This window comes from Zea mays, chromosome 3, assembly GCF_902167145.1.
Source record: "Zea mays cultivar B73 chromosome 3, Zm-B73-REFERENCE-NAM-5.0, whole genome shotgun sequence".
NCBI lineage: Eukaryota > Viridiplantae > Streptophyta > Magnoliopsida > Poales > Poaceae > Zea > Zea mays.
This window is the reverse complement of record NC_050098.1, coordinates 142,105,835-142,131,919: the sequence shown is the minus strand read 5'-3', so window position 1 is coordinate 142,131,919 and position 26,085 is coordinate 142,105,835. Positions and strand designations below refer to the sequence as shown.

Here is a 26,085-nt window from a genome sequence, read left to right as displayed (position 1 = left end):
CTAACCAGTAGAACACCATGCTCAGGTGTTTTTAATATCGAATATAAATTATACATATGTATATACGTTTTTTTGTAAAATAAAAAAATATAATCGTACCGGGCCAGGCAAGCACTACGGGCCGAGGCTACGGCCCAAGCACGACACGACACTCATGCCGGGCTGACCCATGCACTATTAAATGGGTCGTGTCTCGGGACAACCCACCAGACACAACCCATTTGACAATCTATACCTCCGCACGATAATAGTGGTCCTCGCCTCAGTTGCGGGCACCTCGTTCGTCATCATGCTTCTTTTCTCTCTCACCTCATGACTTTGCCTCCGCGTCACCCCATTCTTGGCAAAGGGCGTGGGAGTAGGTGTCTCCTCCCCATATTCGTCCGACACCAGCCTCGACACCGACCCACGCAGTGGCTATTGCACGTCCACGAGGACGTTTCACAGCATGCGTGCACCATTGTTTTTGTCGTCGTCGGACGTCTCGTTCGTCTTCCTAGCCTTCGCCCTGTTCTGCCTCCCCAACCTGCTGCCCTGCCCACGGTCGCGGCCGCGAGTCGACCGACGCTCGTCGACGCGGGTATGGGCGAGTCGGTATTGCTCCTGGTCTTTCTTCGTGCATGCCGTATAGAAGGACACAATCGATCCTGCTATGCTTAGGTTATCTTGGCAATGAGGAGTCCAGGTCTGAGATATTCGACAACCAAGGCCTGTAGCACGACAGCAGTCGACATATGCTACGGAGCTGCTGGTGGTGTTGTGTCGCCTCGGCGGGTCGAGGGCTGGGAAGACACTCGCATTCTCTCGCCCTTCTCGGACTGACGCTTAGTGCGGGTGCCTCTCAGTTTGAAGCTGCTCCGGCTGGGCTTCTTTCTCCGCTTGCATGCTCTCTCCCTATATGTATCTAGCAGTATACTACCTATGTCGTCTCCAGATGCCCAGGTCTTCGTCATGCCCTTCTCCGGTAACGAACAAGCATGCTCTATGAAACCTTGGAAGTGGGGGATACGAGAGATGGGGGTCCCTGATTTGCTGCCTATGGTACCCGTTCGATGGCTCGACATTGCCTGTCTACATGGACTTTCCCTTATCATGGTGTGGACTTGGTATGCTTCTACCACTTCTATGTACCTATCACCCATCCTACTGTCATTGCAAAAAATATTGTGTTGTTCCTATGTTGTTTTGGGTGTTAGTTTTTTGTTGTGCTAAGGACTGAACATAATTTGGGTGTGTTAATACTTTATTTATTGTCTGCATGTGGTTTGTGTTCTTCTGATGATGGCTCATGGATCCTGCAAAATATGTGTTAGGATTTGGAGATCCATGTGGACACTACCACCGGATGCTCGTCCCTTGTGTTCTTGGCTCTTGCATGCATTAGGTCGTTTCTGAGACCACATTGGCGCAATGGACTCTATGGTGTTTGAAGTTGTTGAATTGGATGGAGCAACAATGATTTGTCACGCTAACAGTAAAAAAGAAAGGTTATTTGTTGGTTCCAAACGTTAGTAATTGCTATGAAGTACCATAATTTGTATGGAGCGCATCCAGGTTTTATTGATGACTCACTTTAGCAACCACTCCATATTTTGATCAATCTTTTTTATAAGTTTGAGTCATGTGACTTATTTTAGAAACTTGAGGTCACATATTTTCTCTTATTTGGTATATGTATGGTGGAATTATGTTATTCTATAATCTCTATTCGTTCAGTCAGTCGTTGTGAACTCTATTCTAATTGCTCACTTCATTGACTGTGTTATAATAAGACATATTGGATAGAATAAACAACAACATCAGTTAGTCAAATCAAAAAAATATTATATAGAGAGGAGACAATCAATAAAAAAAATAGAGATATTTTTATAGATAATTTACGTGGATATTGTTGTGAGCCGCTGCAACGCACGGACAATCGACTAGTATAGTTATAATATCATATTTGCAATTGGCGTCCTTGCGGTGCCGTACATGCGAAGCCCATCGAAGCCGGTGCCATGTATGCAAAAATCTCTATACCGAGAAGCTGATGCCGGCTTGTGGCCGCTCCATTTTTCCTGATCCCGGCGCCGGAAGCCTTCCCCTTCCTCTTCCTGCTGAGCGCCAGCGCCGGTGTGTCACGGCAGACACTGCCGGACTGGAGGAAGCAGCCGGACTGAAGGAAACAGAGACTGAGCTGAATCGTATTCTGTAAGCTACGCGTATTCTTGTAAGCGGAAACGCATTCTGGGTGTGTGGGACCCATGTATCAGGGTTGTCTAGTCAGGCTTATAAGCCGGGACGCCGAACTGTAAACACTATCTACATCTGGAATAGAAAACCACAAACCTGGCAGCCCTCCGGCTGATCCAGCGTCTTCCTCGCCATCGCCGACACGCTCACCGGCGATCCACTGCTCGGCTCACGTCCGGCGTAGGCACGTCGTGGCCACGGGTCGTCACAGTTGGTATCAAGAGCCTGGGATTCCTCAACCGGGTTGGATCGTCGACTCGGCGTCAGGAAGGCGGGAAATTTTTTTCCGACTCAAGTTGCAAGCTTTCGCCGCGGCAGCAGCGTCTTCAACCCCGTCTCGTCGCGGCCACGACGAGACCACCCTCGATCATCCGCCACGGCTCCACCAGGTAAACCCTCGCTCCAAACTCAGCTGATCCTTCACGCTATGGCGTCGGATTCGCAGAGGGAGGAGACGCGATGGGATCGGGTTTTTCAAAAGTTGGATTCTTTGGAACAACGGATGTTAACGATGGATGGAGTTCAGCAGCAACTCATGGCACAAGCTGATCTCGCCGCTGGAGTTGCACAAGAAGCCGCCAGAGAGAGGTCGTTGATGTCTCGGCAGATTGAAGAGACCGGCAAGGTGGTAGCGCAGATGCGGCTCGAGCGACTGGCAGCACAGCTTGACTCTGATCAGGGATCACAGGGTGACCCTCATCCCCATCACCGTCGGATGCACCATCAAGATGCTTCTTTTACCCCCAGGACAGAAAGTCTTCACCTTTCAAATTCCCCAAGACGCCCCCAGCGACCAAGAAGAGGAAGAACTGGTCTTCGGCATGACCCACCACCACCTTCGCTTCCCAAGATGCAGTTTCCCGAGTTTGTGGGTCGTGACCCGGTGGTATGGATTGATCACTGTCTCACTTACTTTAGTATATACAGAATCCCACAGGACATTTGGGTCGTATCTGCCTCGTTACACATGAAAGAGAATGCTGCCCGTTGGTACCAAGTCCACAAAATCAAGCATGGTATTGAGTCTTGGGAGGGCTTCACTAAATCAGTCATGAACAAATTTGGAGCTGAGTCTTACCCCCAAGCCATGCGACAGCTGCTCGGCCTACGGTAACAGCACTCCTTATTGGAGTACACCAAAGAATTTGAAGAGGTCCGTTATAGAGTGGCTATACACAATTCAGAGATTGATGAAGTCTTATTTGTGTAGCAGTACATCAAAGGCCTTAAATTTGAGCTACAAGGGTTAGTGCAGACAGCTCTACCATCTTCAGTGAACCGAGCCATGATCCTAGCTGAACTGCACCAGACCAACCTGGACAAAGCTAGAGCCCGGGGGACGAAAGGCTTCTTTCAGTCCAAACCATCTGCCTCTACTGCTCGCCCTGATGCAATTCCAGTGAATCTTCCTTCCGACTTGTCCAAAGAGCGACAGGTTCGGGAATACCGCAGGTTGCATGGTCTCTGTTATGCCTGTGGTGAAAGGTTTGAGCCAGGGCATCTTGCCAAGTGTGCCAAACGAAACGCAGCCCAATTACACGTTCTCTCCACTGAAGATTTGAGCATGGAATTGTCTAACTCAGTGTTGGAGCAGCTGCAGAAAGAGGATGTGGCCCAAGATTATTTATGTCACCTGTCTCCGAATGCCATCAGTCGACATGACTCTTCAGGCACAGGGTCGGCTGTGAGCCCATGCAACAGAGGCGACGGCCGGGGGCCCAAAAATAATAGGACCCAATATTTAGTATCTATATCACAATATAATATACTATTTTATACTTTACAAAACTCATCCAACCAAATAATCCACACACATAATCTTTACTAAATCCACTAAACAAATTGCACTTATACTTACACAACATCAAAATCAACAGTTCAGATCGTTGAATAACATCATCTCTCTTGCGCACTCAAATCTAATTGACAATATTATTTGAATCATCTTTCAGCACTCCCCTCCTCATGTCCACACCGCCGTCAACCCCTCCCCTCGCGTCACCACCGTCGTCGTTCACCCCACTCTTCCCCTTCTTAGGAACGTAGTATTAGCACGGGCTATATACTAGTAGTAAAATAGTATATGTAGCTAACAAGCCGGTAGGGCTAGGCACACGGACGCCCAACGCACACGGACCATGAGACATATATTGCCCACTGCCCAGTCATCACGCTCACGTCGTCGCGCGTCTGTGTGACCATACCCTCCACGTGATCATCGTTCGCCATCTCGCCAATGCAACCCTCCAGGATTCCAGGGCGCTGGGCGCTACTGCTCTATCCCTCAGGCACGCAGGGTCAAGCAGTCAAGATTCATGTTATTTTGTGGTCGTCGTTCTTATTTCTTACCTTGCAAAGTGCTAATCTGCACCGATATATATTATTTAGTGTCTTAGATATTTTAAAAAACCAATTTCAATGCACGTCATCATTTACATACAAAGTACTAATTTGCTCCGCTGCATATCATAGAATTTTTGATATAGTCTAGAGGGCCCACCATTATCAGTTCGCCTGGGGGCCCTCAAAATCATAACACCGGGGCTGTTCAGGCAGCATCAAGATCCGAGCCACACTGAACAATATGATCATTCTGATCCTTGTTGATTCCGGTAGCTCGACATGTTTTATAAACTCAGCGGTGGTGACCAAGGCTGGCTTATGTGCTATTCCATGTCCTCCAGTGCAAGTCACAGTTGCCACAGGAGACACAGTCATTTCTGATGCTATGGTCAAGGCAATCGAATGGAAGGCTAGTGGACATATTTTTCGCACAGATATGAGAGTCCTGAACCTGGGACCATATGATGCTATCTTAGGCTTTGATTGGCTCACTAGTCACAGTCCCATGCATTGCAATTGGGATCAGAAGCTGTTGCAATTTGTGGATCAAGGGGTGATGGTACAATTGCAAGGTGAGACAGTTCCTCAAGCATGTGCACTCACTGAAATTTCAGGGCCTCAACTTCACCAGTTATTCAACACCAATGATATTTGGTCATGTGTCTTACTCGATCACACTACTTCCACTACTCCAGAGGTGGTGCCTCCTGAGATCTCTCACCTCCTCCTTGACTTCCAAAACCTTTTTGCTATCCCCTCAGTTTTACCTCCACATAGAGTCTATGACCATTCCATTCCCCTGCTCCCCGGAGCCATTCCTGTCAACACCAGGCCCTATAGATATTCACCTCTCCACAAAACTGAAATAGAGAAACAAGTTCAACACCTCTTAGACACCGGTCTAATTGTTCCCAGTATGAGTCCCTTTGCCTCCCCAGTCCTCCTTGTGCAAAAGAAAGATGGCACATGGAGATTTTGTGTCGATTACCGAAAATTAAATGCCCTCACTATAAAAAATCGATTCCCTATGCCACTTGTTGACGAGATCCTTGATGAGCTAGCTGGTGCCACGTTCTTTTCTTCCCTGGACATGACTGCTGGCTACCACCAAATCCGTATGAAACCAGGGGATGAATATAAAACCGCTTTCAAAACTCACCACGGTCACTATGAGTTTCTTGTCATGCCATTCGGCCTCACCAACGCGCCAGCTACCTTTCAGTGCACTATGAACTCGATCCTAGCTCCTTATCTAAGAAAGTTCGCTATGGTTTTCATCGATGATATTTTGGTGTATAGTGCTACCTTGGCTGATCACATCTCCCACCTCAGATTAGTCCTTACTGCACTCCGGGACCATCAGTTCTTTCTCAAGCAGTCTAAATGCAAGTTTGCCAAATCTGAACTGAGTTACTTGGGGCACATCATCACGGATGCTGGAGTGGCAACAGACCCCTCCAAAGTGGCGGCTATGTTACAATGGCCGGTTCCAACCAATTTCACTGAGCTTCGAGGATTCCTGGGTCTCACGGGGTATTACAGGCGATTTGTGCAACACTATGGACTGCTCGCCAAACCCCTTACCAATCTGTTGCGACAGAAACAATTTCACTGGACTGTGGCAGCCCAAACAGCATTTCAAAACCTCAAGACTGCTATGACAACTACTCCAGTGCTCACACTTCCCAGGTTTGACCTGCCATTCGAGGTGGAAACAGATGCCAGTGATGGAGGTCTCGGGGCAGTCCTCATGCAACAGGTCAAACCAGTGGCATATTTGAGCAAGGCTTTGGGAGAACAAAATAAGCATCTATCTATATACGAGAAAGAGTTCCTAGCTCTCATGATGGCAGTGGACCGTTGGCGTCCGTATCTCCAAAGAACACCATTCACTATTCGAACAGACCACAAAGCTCTCAGTTTCCTTGAGCAACAAGAGCTTCAGTCGGACCTCCAACGCAAAGCCATGACCAAACTCATGGGCCTCAACTACAAAATTCAGTACAAGAAAGGCAAGGAAAATAGGGCAGCGGATGCCCTTTCTCGCAGGGGGCACTCTTCTCTCGCCACTACTGTCACTGAGATCATACCGAGTTGGATTCAGGAAGTAATCAACTCCTATGCCACTGACCCAGCAGCACAGGCACTGTTACTCAAATTGGCAATCTGTAGTCCTGATGACCAAGGGTATTCCTTGCAGCAAGGATTGATCAAGCGCCACAACCAAGTCTGGATAGGACACAATTCAGCCCTTCGAACCAGACTGCTCTCCTTCCACGATAGTGCTATTGGAGGCCACTCAGGTACTTTGGCAACATACGACAGAATCAAAAAATTCTTCTACTGGAAAGGGCTTAAACAAGATGTAGTGGACTACATCCAACAGTGCACAACTTGCCAGCAGGCCAAGACAGAGAAATCACACCCCGCGGGTTTGCTACAACCCTTGCCAACACCTACCACTGTGTGGCATGATATTGCCATGGATTTCATCGAGGGTTTGCCTTCTTCTGATGGGTTCAACACTATTTTAGTGGTGGTCGACCGATTCTCGAAGATGGCTCATTTCATACCCTTGAAACACCCATTCTCTGCCTTGCAAGTGGCCCAGGAATTGCTGGATCAGGTGATTAAGTTACATGGCCTTCCGAAAACGATTGTTTCAGATCGCGACCGGATCTTTACAAGCAACCTCTGGCAACACTTGTTCACTCGGTTCAACACTAAGCTACTCCTCAGCACAGCCTACCACCCTCAAACCGATGGCCAGAGCGAGAGAGTAAACCAATGCCTCGAGATGTATCTCCGCTGTGCAGTTGCTGAAACTCCAAAGAAATGGAAACGATGGTTGGCGTTAGCCGAATTCTGGTATAATACATCCTTTCATACATCCTTATGATGCTCCCCATTCAAGGCAATCTATGGCTATGATCCAGACTGCTCTTTTCTTCCAGCGTCTGCGGCCAAACCAGACCCAACAGCTGAAGATTTTCTGTGGGACAGGGAAGTGCAGACTGACAGACTCAAACAGCATCTCACAGTGGCTCGCAACCGTATGAAAATTCAGGCCGACAAACACCGGATCGACCGTCAGTTCCAAGTTGGGGATCAAGTTCTGCTCAAGCTCCAACCATACACTCAGCACACAGTGGCCAAGCGTATTTGTCCCAAGCTTGCATACCGTTACTATGGGCCATTTTCAGTTCTTCAGAAACTAGGCGCAGTTGCTTACAAACTAGATCTTCCAGCAACTTCTCAAATTCATCCAGTCTTCCACGTCTCTCAGTTGAAACCATTTACTCCAAACTATACTCCTGTGTTTACTGAGCTCCCCACTCTAACAGATCTGTCGGTCCAAGGGACTGAACCCCTTCAGGTGCTCGATCGTCGCATGGTAAAAAAGGGACACAAGGCAATCGTCCAGGTGCTCGTCAGGTGGAAGAATCTCGACCCTGCTGCCACCACATGGGAAGACTACACGGTGTTGAAGCATCGCTTTCCTGAAGCAGTTGCTTGGGGCCAAGCAACACCTGAGGCCGGGGGAGATGTCACGGCAGACACTGCCGGACTGGAGGAAGCAGCCGGACTGAAGGAAACAGAGACTGAGCTGAACCGTATTCTGTAAGGGGTGTTTGGTTTCTAGGGACTAATGTTTAGTCCCTACATTTTATTTCATTTTAATTCCAAAACTATCAAATATAGAAATTAAAACTTTTTTTAGTTTCTATATTTAGCAATTTATAGACTAAAAATAAATAAAATGAAGAGACTAAACATTAGTCCCTAAAAACCAAACACCCCCTAAACTACGTCGTATCCTTGTAAGCGGAAACGCATTCTGGGTGTGTGGGACCCATGTATCAGGGTTGTCTAGTCAGGCTTATAAGCCGGGACGCCGAACTGTGAACACTATCTACCATCTGGAATAGAAAACCACAAACCTGGCAGCCCTCCGGCTGATCCAGCGTCTTCCTCGCCATCGCCGACACGCTCACCGGCGATCCACTGCTCGGCTCACGTCCGGCGTAGGCGCGTCGTGGCCACGGGTCGTCACACGGTGCTCTCAGCGAACTTGCCCCACCGGCCCGCCCTTCCCGGGCCTTACCTGATTCCCCGTCCTCCAGCGCTGGGCGCTGGCTGTGCTGCAGCGTAGCCGCACCTCCAGACCTCCGCCGGGTCCCCTGGCTGCTGGCGACGAACGCCCCTGCGCAGTGCGTGTGCGCCAGTGCCTGCCGGCGGCCGACCGCAGTTCTTTGCCTTGCCTCTGTTGCTCGTCTTCTTGCATTTCTGGTGAGCAAAATAAGTACTGAGACATTAGATTAGGTGTTGGCCCATGCTTGGAATTGCTTGTTGACTGCTTGTGAAATGTGAATCAGTTGTTGGTAGACAGTACAAAATAGGGACGAAGGTTTCCATATGCCCGTGATTGGTGATTGGTTGTGAAATGTGAATTTATGATTTAACATATCTGCATATAATTGGGGCTTAGGACTGATCACTGATGTGCCTTCTTTTTGCTTGTTTTCTGTAAGACCGACTCTTATGTTTCAACAATTTAATTGTCGGCTGTGTAAGTTTTGAACTTTTCTGTTGAATTTAAGGTATTGTGAGGTCTTATAGATACATTATCTCTCTTTACCAAACCGTTTACCAAATTTTGTATTGTATTGTATAGGGACTTTTTAGTTAGGCACACCCTGTATTCTAATCTTGGGTCTTCACCGCATGGAAACATTGATGTACAGCACCACAATAGAGAGTAGATTAAGGTCAGTAAAATGTAATTTGTTACATGTTCTAGAGTTGATGTACGACAATACAATACAGAGTTCATTCCGTGGATCACTGAAATAAAATTTCTTCATGTGCTTAGAGTACAATACAGAGTTCATTCGAAATGGATGAAGATGAAATGCTCAATACTTTCATGTCCATTAGAAGGCATAAGCCAAACAAGAAGTAATATTGACTTATTGTAGATAGATGTGTAAACTTCTTGTTTCACACTCTGCTACTTCAACACAGATGGGTCTCAATGCCGTGGTGGCCGCTTGCTACGCCCTTCCAGTACTCATCTCTGTGCTCACAGTCCGCTTCTTCTACGTGTTGTGGCACAGTGGCCAATCAGCATCGAGACCACGCAACACCAGATTGCGTTGTCTCATCATCCTTGGCTCCGGTGAGTCTATTGCGATGTTGCCTGTCAAATACCTTATGGACAAGTTTTAGGTACAGTTGCCTGGTATATAAAACAGTACTCAAAGGTGTAAGTGCATGCATTTGTATGGAGATGTGGCAATACTGAATAATTGTTAGTAACTGCAAGTTCATATGTGAGTTGATTTTCTTCTATGGTAATGAAAGTACAACTCTTGGTGTCCGTATATGGGAATTGCCTTTTCACTGACTTGATCATGGTAGACTGTCATAAAGAGATCATGGGACAAAATCTTGTTTCATCCAGAAACATTATTTCTCCCAGTCAAGTGTAGCTTTCGTGCTGCCGCAGTTCTGCTTTCCAGAAGTCGGTCTCCTTGTGCAACTCTGATAACCCTGAACTGAGTCAGGAGTTCCCTTTTGTGGTCTCTGCTATCCATTTTTCATCTGCAGCTTCTATTCTAAGGAGAGCACATTTTTTTAATAATATTTTTGCATTTTGGTTGACTTCCTTCAGTTTATTCTGTTCATGTGCAAGTGCTATCTTAGTTGCCGATTTGCTAGTGGTGCAGTATATTGTTTTAGTTGCATATTCATTCTTGCCCTATTTAGCATGTATTGGCTGTTTAATAGCAGTATTAAAACTGTCAGGATCTTACCATTTTACTGTTTATAATTACAAAACACACTTGTATCTCTGAATAATAAGTATATTTATGCTTTTCTTTTTCCCATTGGGAAATCCTATTCTTTTTTAACACATCTGATCACTATCAAATAGCACATCACTTGCATTATTACTATTTTCTGGACTCGTGTGCACACTCTTGCAAGAACATTTGGTAGTTTCTTTGAGTTATCAAGTACCTAGGTTGTAAGATATGTAGCTTGATGAAACATGTATTGTTTTGTATTTTGGTTGTTAGGAGGGCATACCGCAGAAATGATGAATATTGTAACAACGCTTCAGAAGGATAGGTTCACACCAAGATATTATGTGGCTGCACTTACTGACAACATGAGTCTTCAAAAGGCAGAGGTCTATGAACAATCGCTTATTCAGGTGGAGGTCAATTGTTATGTTGTACTGAACAAATTACATACTGGGAACTTGCTAAACTATTTAAAACATGGGATATGATTATATTTGGTGCTTTTCAGAGCGATGGAATGAAGACTGCCGAGAGTGCTCATTTCATGCAGATATATCGTAGCCGTGAAGTAGGCCAATCTTACATTACATCCATCGCAACAACATTGCTAGCCACATTGCATGCTATGTGGCTAGTAATAAGAATCAGACCACAAGTGGTGTGTACCTAGTTCAAACTATGGTAGCTATTCGCTGCATGAGTTTGGTACTAAAGTTTTGCAATACTCCTTCAGATATTTTGCAATGGTCCAGGGACATGCTTTCCTCTATGCATCTCGGCGTTCCTTCTGAAGGTAGCCCTCACACCCTAGATTCTATGCTTGCTTACTTGATGCAATATGGGACTTGTGCCATTGATCTTTGGAGGATAAATGGGTAATATTGCCATTGATCTCACTTGCGATTGCTAATTTATTCGCCCCAGATTTTAAGTTGATGCCATATTTTTCTAGTATATTACTAATTTAAGATCACTGTGTTTCTGTAGGTGCTTAGTTTGGGATGGTCCTCCATTTTCTACATTGAAAGTATTTTTTTATCTAACTAGTTTAGGATCGATGTATTTCTGTAGGTGCTTGGTTTGGGATGGTGCTCCATTTTCTACATTGAAAGCATTGCAAGAGTGAAGAAGCTGTCATTGAGCGGTTTACTGTTGTACAAGCTACGGATAGCTGACCAGTTCTTTGTGCAGTGGCCCCAGCTGCAGCATAAGTATCCTCGAGCATGCTACGCAGGTCGTTTGATGTGAAGATTCCACCATAACTAAGGGGTTCAGAATACAATGACAATATATGTATACTTCGACAAATACAAATGTGGCTGCCTTAAAAAGAAAGGCTTTACAACAAACAACGCATTTCATATATGCGGGCATGGAAATGCTAGTTACGCATATAGTGTTTTGGTTTTGGGAGTTTACCATTCTAGATGGGATGGTTCATTGTAAGTTCAAACCTCAAATTGAGTGAAATGACTCCGTTTCTCGTGCTAATACTGATGATTAGCCTATGAAGAATGAAGTGCTGATGGATCAACTCATTCTATTTTCACAAAAAAAACTAAAGAATAAGATGATAATAAACTACTTTATTCCAGAAACCAGTGGCCATTTGAGTCGGAGTGGCGTTGATATATGGAGTTAGACCGTTGGTTGTTTGAGAGCTCAGCCAGTGTGCTGGTTCTGCTTTACTGCATGTAATGGCACCAGTTATCTAGATTGTCATTGCTTTTGTTAGTGCAGTGGTTAGTCTAGGTCGTACGTTGAGCTGGCTAAGGTTTGCCTGTTGGCTGAAGAACCCTTTGGGTTCAGTTCAATTTGGCGTAGCGATGGTTTTGGCAATGTTACTGTATGTGAGTGGGCTTATCAAGTTACTGCAGACTGTAAAGCTTATTTTGTATGTTTTGAGAGAGATTATCTGTTTATAATTGTTCCTGGCCCCATTTGATGATTCTGGTCATCAATTACTTGCGCGTTGGCTTTCAGTTCAATAATCTTCACGGTATCTGCAAAATTCTCAGTTCAATAATCCTCACGGTATCTGCAAAATTCTCTAAAATTTAGTGCTGTTCATATATGCAACAGCCAAAATGATTCCTGTTGGGAGCTAGTTTGGTCATTACTCATGAATCAGACAATGGCTGGCATCGTAATAGTACTGGCTACCGTGAGAACTGTTAACTTCTGCGGGCCCGGATTCGGTATTCGCTAAACGAAGTGTTTTTTCCTTAGTCAACAAAAGCATGTAAAGTCTCCTCTCGTGTAAATTTAGGTGGAGAGATTCTTTTTTCTGTCCCCTCCAGCAATATCATCTAAAACATTCTCTAAATATAAAGGATATTCTTCTGTCCTCTATATATATATAGAGAGAGATTCTCTCTCATTTTCTCTATCTATTTTAATATTTTAAACAACATATTAACTAAAATTAAAATATTTATAAAATATTTGAGAGTATGACAAATACGTATGTATACAAATTTAAAATAAAATATGTCTCTAATATAGGTATTTATGTATACATGACAATATATAGATGACATTGTGGAAGAGGACGAGATATAGCAGAGAGAATCTTTTAGAGATGTAAATGAGAGATATAGATGACGCCACTGAAGATAGTCTTAATGTGTCATTGTTGGCACACTTGGTTTTGTTGGCTCCCCTTTCCTATGCAGCCCAAGAGAGTCTAACTAGGGGTGCGTTTGGTTGGAGAGCCACGAGAGTGGAGAGGTTCTATTCCAAATTTGGAGAGCGGGAGCGGCTTCATTCTAGATTCTAAAAGCGAGTGGAATTGTCCATTTTTTTGGGCCCACCGCAAAGAGAGAGAAAGTGGAACGTATGCATTCCATCATTTTTTGAGCGAGCTCATCCCAAATATGATGGGAATATTGCCGATTTAGAGCTGCTCCGCTCTGATAGCTCCATGCTCTCCCCAACCAAACGCAGAATGGAGCAACACCATCCCACCTCGCTCCCCAACCAAACGGACCTAGTTAAGTATGTAGGGCAAGAGAGACTTACTAAACTATGACTAACGTTGTGGACAAACATTGAGTACATAGAGCATCGAAAAGAGGAGAGTGGAGGTGTAGACAAGTGATATATTGAACTTGAGCACGATCAGAAAGTAGCACGTGAGTAGTTTAGAGAAGTGTGGCCCATAGTATACACAATATGATACGTCCTCGTTCTATTCATCAATTGATGAACAAAGATGAAGAAGGTTACAATCTCAAGAATCAACTGAACACCATGATCTCCTAGCTATTTCTTTCCACTTGGTTCATGTGGGAGTTCTAGCTTATTATATTGGTCCCTGAACCACAATTATGCATGTATTGTATGTCGTGTATTTGGTCTCTTCTCTAAGAGTCGAACCACTACATGGGTGTGTTTAGAATCAACTTTGTGAATCCTCCATAAGGTTATGTTTGGTTGAGCTATGTTTTTTAAAATGTTGTTGTGAGCTGTGGGATGTGGAAAAGCAACTGTGAGTTATGGGTTATGCGAAAGCAAAAAGTCATTTGGTTCAACACTATGGCTTTGGGAAAAACATTGTTAGCTTCTCTTAGTGACAAGCGGGCCATGTTCTTCAGCTTCATCTTCTTCCACCGAATGATCCCCGGCCAAGGTTGCACTCGCCTGCAACGATAGGTTTGCGCTTGCCCTCATGGCGGCCAAGGTCATGCCTACCCATGGTGGTAGACCCACACTTGCCCATGTGGCGATCGAGGTCCTGTATGGTGGCAAGGGCTAGGGCAATGCTCGAGGGAATGGTATTGTCCCAAAGAGGCTAGAGGAGGGGTTATCGAAGCCGAGCGTGAAAGGAGCATCACCATGGACCAAAGACACCACACAAGACAAGAAAGGGGGCACAATCACATGAACAAGGAAAGATCGATGGTGGGAAAGAAGAAAAAACAAATCGATATTTTCATAACTAGTGGTAGGTGGATAATATTTTTAAAACTGACCACCTTCATAGCAGATAAAAGTAGGGGTGAGCCACTTTTAGTTTTGTGTTAGAGCAAAAACAACTTTTGTCTCAAAATAGTTGTGGCTTTTCATCCCTTTGGTTGACTTTTAAATTTTGTAAAAGCAAAAGTTTGTTCAAAAGCCTAACAAAAGGGACCCTAAATGTTAATATGCTCCCTCTTTTTATATATCAACGAATGAGAAAGGTTACATCAGTTGGACCATTGGTCCGATCATCTAAGACCCATCGACCCTGATATTATCTGTGTTTGTAAGGTTGAATGAGGTGCCATTCCTTTGATCGTGGTATAGTGTTAGAGATGTTTTTCTTAAGCGATCACCATACCTATTGCAAGGTAGGTATGTTATGTCGCTTCTACGAATATTAGGCCTCATGTCATTTTGGTATAACATTCTGTACTTGATATTACTTCATGGTACACTAACAAACGCACATGTGGCTATTGGGTTGATGCACATACTGAGTAGTGGTCCCAAGTACCCTACTGCCTAGGTTGTGGCAACAATGTGCCTATCTAGTCGTAATGTTGCAATTCATACATTTAATATGTTGTACATGAGACTTATACAATATACTAGGGTTATGGATATATTAGTAGACCATAGATGTGGGGTCCTTGTTTTCGGGTCGTAATACCCCCGATGGGACTAGACACATCCTTTGCCTTGCAAGTGGCTTTATACTTAGTCATAGCAATCCATTTGTTCTCGATAGGAGGCCTTGAGCATTTGGGTCCTCAGGGCCTGGCCATCAATATTATGTGGAACTATGGACCTTAGGGACTCAAGGGATAGTGGAGGCCCTTGAGAGACTAAGTGTGCCATTAAGTCCCTCATGGCATTGAGGGTCCTAAACACTTAAATCCTTCATGAGCACCTTGGGGCATGAGAGGCCCCAAGGACTTAGATTATTCTAGTTAGGGATGTTTCGGGCACTAGGAGGCCTAGGCCTTAATCCATTCTTGCAGACTAGCACCGTAAGTGCAAGAGCGCCTTGGACCTTGGAGTGCCCTAGAACCCAAAGTGGTTCTTAATAGGACCCTAGAGCTTGTCATTGGCAAGTTAGTGGCATTTGAAATGTCATGAAAGGTGGGTCAAGAACAAAGCCACTTCATCAATAAAAGACATAGCTATAACATGTGAAGAGTGAAAGAAGATGAAAAGCAAGAAGCAAGTTGAAAGCTCAAGTTCCTTAAGTGAAGATGAGGATGAGGATGATGAAGTCTCCACCTTATCCTTTGAAGTTGATGAAAATACAACCAGAACAATCAAGAAGGTGATAAGGATGATTTACAAGATGAACATAATGGGTGTCCATTTAAGTTGAAGACATCCTATTCACAATTGCTATAAGATAGTAATATGATAATCATTGATAGAATCAGGGTTTTCCCTTAACCCTAATAGGCCTAAGAGATTACATGGGTTGGGCTAGGCACATAACACAACCTACAACACAACAACAATAGCCATACATAAACAACACGATCTAACATCCTCGCATAGTCAAAACTCTAGCCACAACAGATGTTGAGATTAGACCAAACCATGAGAACATCGAGGATGGAAACCCCTTGGTGAAGATGTCTGTAAACTTTGAGCTAGTTGAGATGTGGATACATGAATGTCCTCGATGGCAACACGTTCGCAGATGAAGTGAAGATCAATCTCAACATGCTTCATGCGCTAGTGCTGGATTAGGTTGTTAGAGAGATAGACAACACTGACATTATCAAAGTAGACAAGTGTACTCCTTGTGAGTGAGCTATGGACCTGCTAAAGGAAATAGCTCGCCTCAACCACCATTAGCGAAGGAGCAATACTTATCCTAAGTGCTAGAGTGAGAGACCACGAGCTGGCGCTTGGAGGACTAGGAGATGGAGTTGTGATGAGGACATCTCGCTATTACCTATTGGCAAAGATGCAATGGCCCAATTATAGTCGGATGACGACTGTGGAGCCTCTAAATTATCCCATTGCACTTAACTTGGGAGGAGGAAGCCACCTTAAAAGGGAGAGCCACCCTTCCTCCATTGGACTAGTCTTTTGGATGATTGGGCCTCTCCTTGCGTGGGTGTGCTTAATGAACTGTTGGAGTCTAGGCAACCCTAATTTATTGAGCCTCAGCCAACCCCACCTAGGATGGGTGCATCATTTGATATAGGAGTCAGGTCCCATTTTAAGAAGGTGGGAATGATGAGGACATCCTCCATTATTACCCGTTGGCAAAGACACAAGAGCCCAATTGGCTCATTTGTAGTCAGACGACAATCGTGTGAGCATATGAATTATCCCACCTCGCTTAACTTAAGAGGAGGATGCTACCTTAAAAGGGGAGAGCAACCCTTCCCCCATTGGTCTCCTATTTTAGGGTAGTTGGGCCTCTCCTTATGTGGTTGTACTTAATGCATCGTTGGAGTCCGAGTAACCGTAATTTGATGGGCCTAGGCCAATCCTGTCTAGGCTAGGTGCATCAGGTTGTCTCTAAGGAATACAACATAGTTGGAGGTGGACCAGTGGGTGTCTAAGGAGCCGACCTAGTCAACATCGATATAGACAATCTGCTCATGGATGGAAGCGCGTCGAAGAAGAAGCCCATAGTCGAGTGTACCATGGAGGTACTAGAGGATCTTGAAAGTCACCTAGAGGGGGGGTGAATAGGCGATGTGGCGGAACTGCCCGAATTATTCCAACTTAAGTGCCTAAGTCCTGCCTTAGAGGCTAGACCACACTTAAATGGGAATAAACCGTCAATCCCTCGGATCTAGTCCGACGAGGCCACTGACAGGATCAAGTACCACAGTCTCACTCGATGGTGAGTCACAGAGCAAATACAATAAAGCATAAAACCATACATTAAAGAGTATTAAACTTATTACATCATCATTGAAGTTTTAACAAAAGTAGTCATCATTGTTCGAAGTGCAGCGGAATAAAACTAACGGTGAATAAACGGAGAGATGGGGAATCCTGTCCCATCACTCCTCATGCTCCTCCTCAGCCGAGGCAGGGTCCCACTCGACAGTCCATCCCGGTGGCAAGATGGACGACCAAGTCACTCCAGCAACCATGTCCTCCAGAGAACCTATAAAATTATGCCACAAGCAATGCTGAGTATACTAATACTCAGCTAGACTTACCCGGTGTGAGGAGTCTACTCCTCTACCTCTAGACATGCAGCTGTTTGGCTGAGGGGTTTGGTTGCCAAAAGCACTAGCTGAGTTTATAAATCAAGTTTTAGCTTTGTCAAGTTTTAGTGTGACCCTCTTAAGTGCGTTTGGTTGCGGGTCAGCTAGGACAGGGACGTCCCCTGGCGTCCTCTCTCGTCCTTCCAATTTTGAGGGACAACAGGGGACAACACTGGGATAGTTCTGTCTCAACCCTTGACCCAGAACCAAACAACCTAATTTGAGGGATCGTCCCATCCCATCCCGTCATGTCATTGCAACCAAACACACCCTAAATGTATACCTAGCAACTCATACATGGTATCAAACATTTAGCAATCAATAACTTTTGTCAAGTCATCACATTTCCACTTGTTACTCAATGTAGCAGCATGGATCAAGCAGTCTCATTAGCTGCGAGAAGCAGACGATTCGAATCGAGTTTTTAAACCTTGCAAGGTAAACCTAAACACACGACGTGGCGAGGCACTCCGTCCCTACACACATCAACCGTCCCCATCGATTCCCCGTCAGCAGATCAGGGCTCACCGCCTTGGCGTACAATGCCTCACTGACCCCGACTGCCGTCGTGCAGTGACCGCACTTGTACCCACCATAACCGGAATGGGAGACCACGTCTCAGGTCGCGTGAGGGGTAAAGTCCACTGCCAGGTTCAATCAGGTACTAGGCTTACCGATTTACCATATTTCTCGGCATGTGCTTAGTACGTTCAAACGCTTGACTCACGGTACCACACCTTAATCCTTATTCCAATTTCCATCTCGTAGACAACGCATCCCCATGGACCGTTGTCCACAGACCATCATCATTATGATATAAAACTGGATACAACCAAATACTGACCTCGCGCGAGTGCTAGAAAAATCACTCGACTTCTACCGAGATCCCTAATTAGTAAAGCAGCTACTCGACCTAGCATACTAGTATCCATCTCAAAAAGGAATCCTGAGTTCATGCAACTAGGGTTTCATTCAACTCCTACACTTAAGTGCACAATACAAGCCTACAAACATTAAGTGTAGTAAAATAGCATATATAAGCGGTTATGCATAAAACCGGGGCTTGCCTTCCAAAGCTGGGGCAGGCAGATCCTCTGGGGCAGGCTCTGGTGCTAGAACCGGGACTACCTCCTCAGCAACTCCTTGCTCCGGCACGAGGACGTACTCTCCGTCGGCGAGGTTGCAATCTATCGAATGCAATGAATAAGAATATGTATGCCATGATTATGCAGGATTTAGTAATCATTATGCTAAGTGAAGAAAAACTAAGTTAGTTAGCAACTTAGGGTTTCCTGGTCATACGTGGCTCTTAGTGGTGTATGCTTATCAATTTAGGTTTGGGTTTTGTTAGGGATAAGCATAGTGGATTGTATTTCCCTTAGATATTTTAGTGGGCAATTAAGGGGTTTTGCTGGTTGGGTTAGGGTGACATTAATCTTCAATATTAATTTCCCTTTTTCATTTTCTATTTATGAATTCTAGTGTGGGTTTGAACTACAACAGTGGTTTAACTTTTTCCAAAAATTCTGTAAAAATTACAGTGGGTTACTAGTTGTCACTGTAATTTGTCTTATAAATTTGAGATGGATACTGATTCAGATACTACTTGTGCAAAATTAACAAGGATAAGTTTTAAAAGGACACTTTACACTATAGCTATGATTTAATTGAGGTTTCTGTACGAAATTTTATTTTTGTCCAGATACATAGGTGATATTAGGCCTTTGTGTTAAAAATCACAGAAAAAGGCCTGCTGGATATTTAGTTGTGAATTTCTAAAGTTTTATGCCAAAAAGGTGCTTATAACTAACTTGTTATTTGAAAAATATCAAACAACAAATTTCATATTTTTCCTATGTTCATAATAACAAATCATTAATTATCCCAAGGTTTGGGGTGTTTTCTATTTGGGGTTATTTTTCTAGGGTTTTTCTAAGTTTTCCTTATTTTCCTAAAATAAAAGGTATCTCATTTATTCTGTACTAAACAAGGGTATAATAAATTTTTCTAGTAAACTATACTGAACAAGTAAACTAACAAAAATGAGGGTGCTCCCTGGTTCTTTATTTAAACCACCTTTAATATTTTCTCTAACTTTAAGCAAAAAGTATTTTAAATGGCAAATCCTATCTTAATAGGGTGTACAGAAGGGTTTATTATTTTTAAACAGGTTAGGAATTGATTAAGTACCTCTCTAATTTTTCTTAATCCCAGTCAAATAGTGTAACTATTTTTCCTTATTTCTTTTAGCTTTTGACCAGTTAATCATTTAAATCAAAACTTTAAAGTTTTATGTAACACTTAGGGGTTTTATATTTTTCCTAAGTAGTTTACATTATTTAGGATCTGGCAAAATTAATTTGACTCGATTTGGGTAAACCTAACTGAAGTTATGAATTTTTCAAGTTATGTTTGGATTTAAATCAGAATATTTAAAAGGTTTCATGGAAAACTACTTTGCGCCGAAGACCCTGGGTTCCTTCTAAATCAATCCATTCATTTCTACCCCTGCGCTACTTTTCCCCTGAGTCACTGACAGCGCACAAAACCCCCTGGCCTTTTCTTCTTCTCCCCGAGGTCCCTCTCCGTATGTAAACAGTAACCGCGGAAAGGAAAAGGGCAGCGCGGCTTACCGGCGGCGAGAGAGGTCCGACGAGGGGCGGGGTTGGCTTCGGGAGGTCCTGGCAGTCACAGCGTGGTACGGCTCGATGGCGGTGGTGGCCGGAATCGGCCGGAGCACGTGCGCAGGCAGGTGAACTCGTCGGCGTCGGGTGCTCCGGCCTAACCACGGTGATCTAGTTCAATTAAATGGCACGATGAGCTCCACGGGATGACGTAGAGGCTATGCGCGCAGGGAATCAGAAAATGGTGCAGAGATTTACCCGGTCTACGTTCACCGGCGATCGGGTGAAGTCCGGCGACCATGGACTGGCTTCTCCGGCGAAGCAAAGTCCGATTCCTTGCTCGAGGAGCTTCACCGAGGCATGCACGATCTACTTCGAGGGTCGAGCGCGGTTGGGAAAGGCTCTGCTGGCCGGTCTACGGTGGCGGGGGATCGGGTGGCCGCGGGCACGCCGTTTGCAGGGCAAACGCCGGTGGTCTCTGGCTCCGGTGAGGTCGAGCGTGCGCGGGGGAGTACAGTCGACGTCTAAGGAGGCTTTATAGGCGCGGGCACGAGCAACGGCGCCGGCTTGGCTTTGGCGCGACGCGGGGCATGCGGGGGCGCGCGCGGGCGTGCTCTGGCGAGCTCAGAGCGCGTCGAACACGTGGCTCTTTGCTTGTGCTCGTGTTCTACCCTCTACTGAGCGACCAAAACGTGTGAATCTTGCCCTAAGACCTGTGAGAGATCTCTTCCCTGCACCTAAGGCTACCTAGTTCATGTGAGTTCCAAGGAGAGATGTTGTCGGGTTATGGAGATATGGGGGTGGGAAGTTGTCTCTGTCCTAGCCGTCCAAACCGAGACAAAACTTGTGCCAAGTCGTGTCAAACGACTTTGGGTTTGGTTCAAACTTCTCCAGGGTGTTCTAGAGGTATTTTGGCGCCACTTTGTCAATTGGGCCATTTGGTTTTAAGTTTGGGATCAAGGTGAACATGTTTGATCTTTGGAAAGGGGGTGGTTTTGGACTTAGGAGAATTCTGATTTTTCCTTTGTGCTCACCCCTTGGGTGAATCTTTTGGGGTTTTTCTGAATACTTTTTGGGGTCACTTTCTTACTATCATTTGTAGGGTATTAAGTGTACTACATCTTTTATAATTGGCCCAAGTCATGATCATGTGGTTATCATACCCTTTTATTCATGCTTATTTCTAGTGCTCCACTTGTCCAAAGGGGTTTGAATTAGGGTTTGGGCAATTTTCCCCAATATATGTGCATAACAAGCCAAGGTATGACTTCTAAGGTGGGTTGCACTTACTTAAGATCTTGAGCTCCAACTTTGGAGTACTTTTCCCAACTTAAGTCACATGTGATGATGGGCTTACTTGTGTAGTCTTGGGTGAAAACCCTAAGTAACACCTGGGGTGTTACAGCCCTCCCCCTTAAAGGAATCTCATCCTGAGATTTTTGGTAGAGTCCTTTGGAGGAGTGCCATGAAGGTGTGTTGGTGTGTGGTTCCTTCCTTTATCCAAGTTTTTCTAGTTAACTGCTCTTCGATTGTCATTCTCTTTGCGACTTCAGAAGGAAGTCCTTTTTAAGTCATTTCTACAGCTTACTACACCTTTAACATCTAAGTTTTTCTTATATTTAGATTCAAAGGGCTACTCTTTTTTAGGGAAAGAGCGATGTATCATATTTCTACTTAATGCTCTCCAATTCTACCAGAAATCATATAAGAATTTGTTAGGAGTAAATTCCTTTAACGGATTCATCCATAGTCTTAGGGCAGAATGGCCTTTTGACTCTATACCCTTGATTCCACTATGATTATTGATCAATAGTAGAAGAACTCTTGCATAGAAGTAGGAGACATAATTTACATGGATATAGTAAGTCTCACTTGGGCCTATTGGCTGATCTTATGATGAGAACTTTCTCCATTTATGTTTTATTTCCCCTAATTCTAATTGGGTGGGGTATAAAGGAATTTGCGCTCTTCATATACCCCTATGGCTGGATAGTAATTTTCAGTGATATACTTCTTATCTGTTTTGGTGAGAGATTGAAACAATTTTTAGCAGGCATCTTTTGGAAAAACTTTCAAGTTCAAAACTTTTTCATTTTTCTTAAAAAGTTTTGGACGGATTTGTTGAAAATCGGGGGTGGGGTTTTTAATTACGTACCGACTCCTTTGGGCAGAAAGTCGGGGAAGCGAGAACGTAGAAAATCCTCAGTCTCCCATGTAGCCTCTTCTACTGAATGGTGACTCCACTGAACCTTATACATTCTGATCGACCTTGCCCGCGTTGATCTCCCCTTTTGGTCCAATACCTTTACGGGGTGCTCTTGATAAGACAAGTCTGGTTCTATCTCAATTTCTGGTTCAGGTAGCACTTCAGTGGGTAAGCGGACACATTTCCGTAGCTGGGATACATGGAATACATCATGAACTGCTGACATGTGGGGTGGCAACTTCAATTGATATGCTACAGGTCCACAAGTTTCTTTGATCTCGTAGGGTCCAATGTAGCGAGGAGCTAACTTGCCCTTGATTCCAAATCTCTAGACACCTTTGGTGGGTGACACTTTAAGATAAACATGATCTCCCATTTCAAACTGTAGAGGCTTTCTTCTCTTGTCATGATAGCTCTTTTGCCTGGCCTGGGCAGCTTCTAGGTTGTTTTTAATAACTCTGACCTTTTCCTCCGCTTCTAGTACCAAGTCTGGTCCAAAAATTTCCCTTTCTCCTGCTTGAGACCAATTGAGCGGTGTCCTACACCTTCTCCCATATAAGGCTTCAAAATGTGTCATCTTCAAACTGGACTGGTAGCTGTTTTTATAGGAGAATTCTGCCAATGAGAGACACTTGTCCCAATCCTTTCCATAGTGTAGCACACATGCCCTCAACATGTCTTCCAAAATCTGATTTACCCTTTCTATCTGGCCATCTATTTGAGGATGGTATACTGAGCTCCTTATTACCTGGGTCCCAAGTGATTCTTGTAATTGCTCCCAAAATCGTGCCACGAATGGTGCTCCTCTGTCTGATACTATAGTCCTTGGTATTCCATGCAAGTGAATGATCTGATCAATGTAAATTTCTGCATACTTCTCCGTCCTGGGGGTAGTGTGTACCGGCAAGAAATGAGCTGTCTTGGTCAATCTGTCCACAATGACCCAAATGGAGTCATGGTGCCGGGAGGTATTGGGTAATCCCACGATAAAATCCATGCAAATGTCCTCCCATTTCCAAGATGGTATGGGAAGGGGTTGCAAAGGGCCTGCTACCTTCAAATGACTGGCCTTGACTCTCTGGCAGGTGTCACATTCGGATATGTACTTGGCAATTTCCCTCTTCATTCTAGTCCACCAGTATAAGGATCTGAGGTCATGATACATCTTATTACTGCCAGGATGCATGGAGAATTTTGAAAGGTGAGCTTCATCCAATATCTTCTTTCTGAGCTCAGGGTTCTTGGGAATAACCAATCTGTCTCCAAACCATAGGATTCCCTTGCTGTCCTGACGGAAGCATTTGTATTTTTCTGCTTTCTGCTTGATCATTTCCTTAATGACCTGAACACCCTTGTCACCAATCTGTGCCATGACTATTTGCTCTTGTAAGGTAGGTTCCACTGAAATATAACTCAAGGCACCGGAGGAAACGACTTCTATTTTCAACTTGCACAACTCATCACATAGGGTGGTGATTTTTGCATCCAAATTCATACAATTGCACTGGGCCTTCCTGCTTAAAGCATCTGCCACAACATTGGCTTTACCAGGGTGATAATGCACCTCCAAATCATATTCCTTGATTAGCTCTAACCATCTTCTTTGCCTCATATTAAGATCAGCCTGGGTGAAGATATATTTGAGACTCTTATGATTAGTGTAAATGTTACAGTGAGCTCCCATCAAGTAATGTCTCCATATCTTGAGAGCATGAACCACAGCTGCTAACTTCAGATCATGTGTGGGGTAGTTCTGCTCATGGAGTCTGAGTGCTCGGGAGGCATAAGCAATGACTCTGTTGTCCTACATTAAGACACATCCCAATCCAGTACCGGAAGCATCACAATAAACTTCAAAGGGCTTGGTGTTATCAGGTTGAGCCAGCACTGGTGCTGTTGTCAAGTGCTGCCTTAGTGTATGAAAGGCATCCTCACACTTCTGGCTCCAATCATACTTGACTCCCTTCTTCAACAGTTCAGTCATTGGCTTGGCAATTCTGGAGAAATCCGGAATGAATCGTCGATAATACCCTGCCAATCCCAGAAAACTCCGAATCTGTCGCACTGTGGTAGGAGGTTTCCAATCCATTACTTCTTGTACCTTCTCAGGATCAACTGATATCCCATCCTGAGAAATTGTGTGACCCAAGAATTTAATTCCCCTCAGCTAGAATTCACATTTAGACAACTTAGCATACAAACGATGATCACACAGTCGCTGAAGCACGATGTGCAGATGCTCAATATGCTCGTCTTCATTCTTGGAATAGACCAGGATATCATCAATGAAAACCACTACAAATTTGTCCAACTCTGGCATGATTACTGAGTTCATCAGATACATGAAATAAGCCGGGGCATTGGTTAGCCCAAAAGACATCACCAAAAACTCATAAAGCCCATTTCTGGTCGAGAAAGCCGTCTTCGGAATATCACTGGCATGGATCTTGATTTGATGGTAGCCCGAGCGAAGGTTCATCTTGGAGAACACTTTGGCTCCCACCAACTGATCAAACAAAACATCAATGCGGGGCAGCGGGTATTTGTTCTTGATGTCACCGCATTGTGAGGGCGATAATCAACACACATTCTCAAACTCTCATCCTTTTTCTTCATAAATAAGGCCGGACATCCCCACTGTGAAGTACTTGGGCGAATGAACCCCTTGTCCAACAACTCTTGCAGTTGCTTTTTCAGTTCTGCCAATTCCGCTGGGGGCATCCTATAGGGTCTCTTGGATATAGGAGCAGTTCCGGGTTGCAATTCAATCGCGAACTCGATGTCTCTATCAGGTGGCATCCCTGGCAATTCATTCGGAAAAACATCTGGGTAGTCACAGACCACTGAGATCCTTTCCACTGGGGACTCTATCATAACGAAGGCACAAGAACGGGTACAACCCTGGTCGGGCAAATATAATGTGGTTTCACCACAAGTCGGTGAGTGCACCTCAATGGCCCTAGCTGCAATATCGATAACTGCCTGATGTCTTGCTAACCAGTCAGTTCCCAATATGATATCCACGCTATCCAAACCCAATATGAGGAGGGTGGTTTTAATTATTAGACTACCAAACTTTATGGGCACATGTCTGTTGATTTGATAGGTGGCAACCCTGCCTCCTGGTGTTGAAATTGTAATACCCCCATTTGTGTAGTGAAAAGGTAATGGGCACTTGACACTAAATTTGGCACTGATAAAACTGTGTGATGCACCAGAATCAAAAAGAATAATAGCAGGATAATTCAAAACTGAAAAGATACCAGTCATGACGGGTGCTCCCTCTAGAATGTCAGCCATGGTGGTTAAGTTCAATCTGCCTTGCCTCACTTTCACCTTCTGTCTCTTGGCTTGATTCTGGTTGGCATTCTGTCCCTGCCTCTGCTGGTTTCTGGGGCAATTCTTAGCATAATGCCCGGTGTTACCACAAGTGAAACACTTGTTGTCATTGGCCTGGCAGTATTGCTGCTGCTGTTGATTGTTCCTCTGAGCTGGAAACTGGGTGCGGTTGGGTGCCTGCTGCTGCTGCTGTTGTGGTCAGATCACCCAACGTCCTTGCTGCTGCTGAGGTCCTCTGTTCTGAGTGTCAGACACGATCCTGAAGCGCTGTGGCTGAACTGAGGGTCCTGCCATAGGGGTCTTCCTCTTCTTTTCTGCCTGACGAGCTGTGATACAGTCCTCCT

General features: G+C 44.7%; 1 protein-coding gene across 5 annotated transcripts; it reads left to right on the top strand.

The window, feature by feature from the left end:
- Positions 1–2,055: 2,055 nt before the first annotated feature.
- Positions 2,056–11,896, top strand: LOC100274149 (OSJNBa0059D20.8-like protein). 5 transcript variants are annotated; one of them, XM_020549596.3, is made up of 7 exons: positions 2,056–2,624; positions 9,254–9,347; positions 9,604–9,757; positions 10,662–10,798; positions 10,897–11,046; positions 11,122–11,181; positions 11,460–11,896. In XM_020549596.3, the coding sequence occupies exons 3-7, from the start codon at positions 9,604–9,606 to the stop codon at positions 11,634–11,636; spliced, it is 678 nt and encodes a 225-aa protein (XP_020405185.1). In that variant the 5' UTR covers positions 2,056–2,624; positions 9,254–9,347; the 3' UTR covers positions 11,637–11,896. The 5 variants fall into 5 exon arrangements, with proteins under 5 accessions (XP_020405185.1, XP_008672520.1, XP_008672517.1 ...); XM_008674295.4 differs by lacking the exon at positions 2,056–2,624 and adding an exon at positions 8,344–8,868; XM_008674298.4 differs by lacking the exon at positions 9,254–9,347.
- The last annotated feature ends 14,189 nt before the right edge of the window (positions 11,897–26,085 follow it).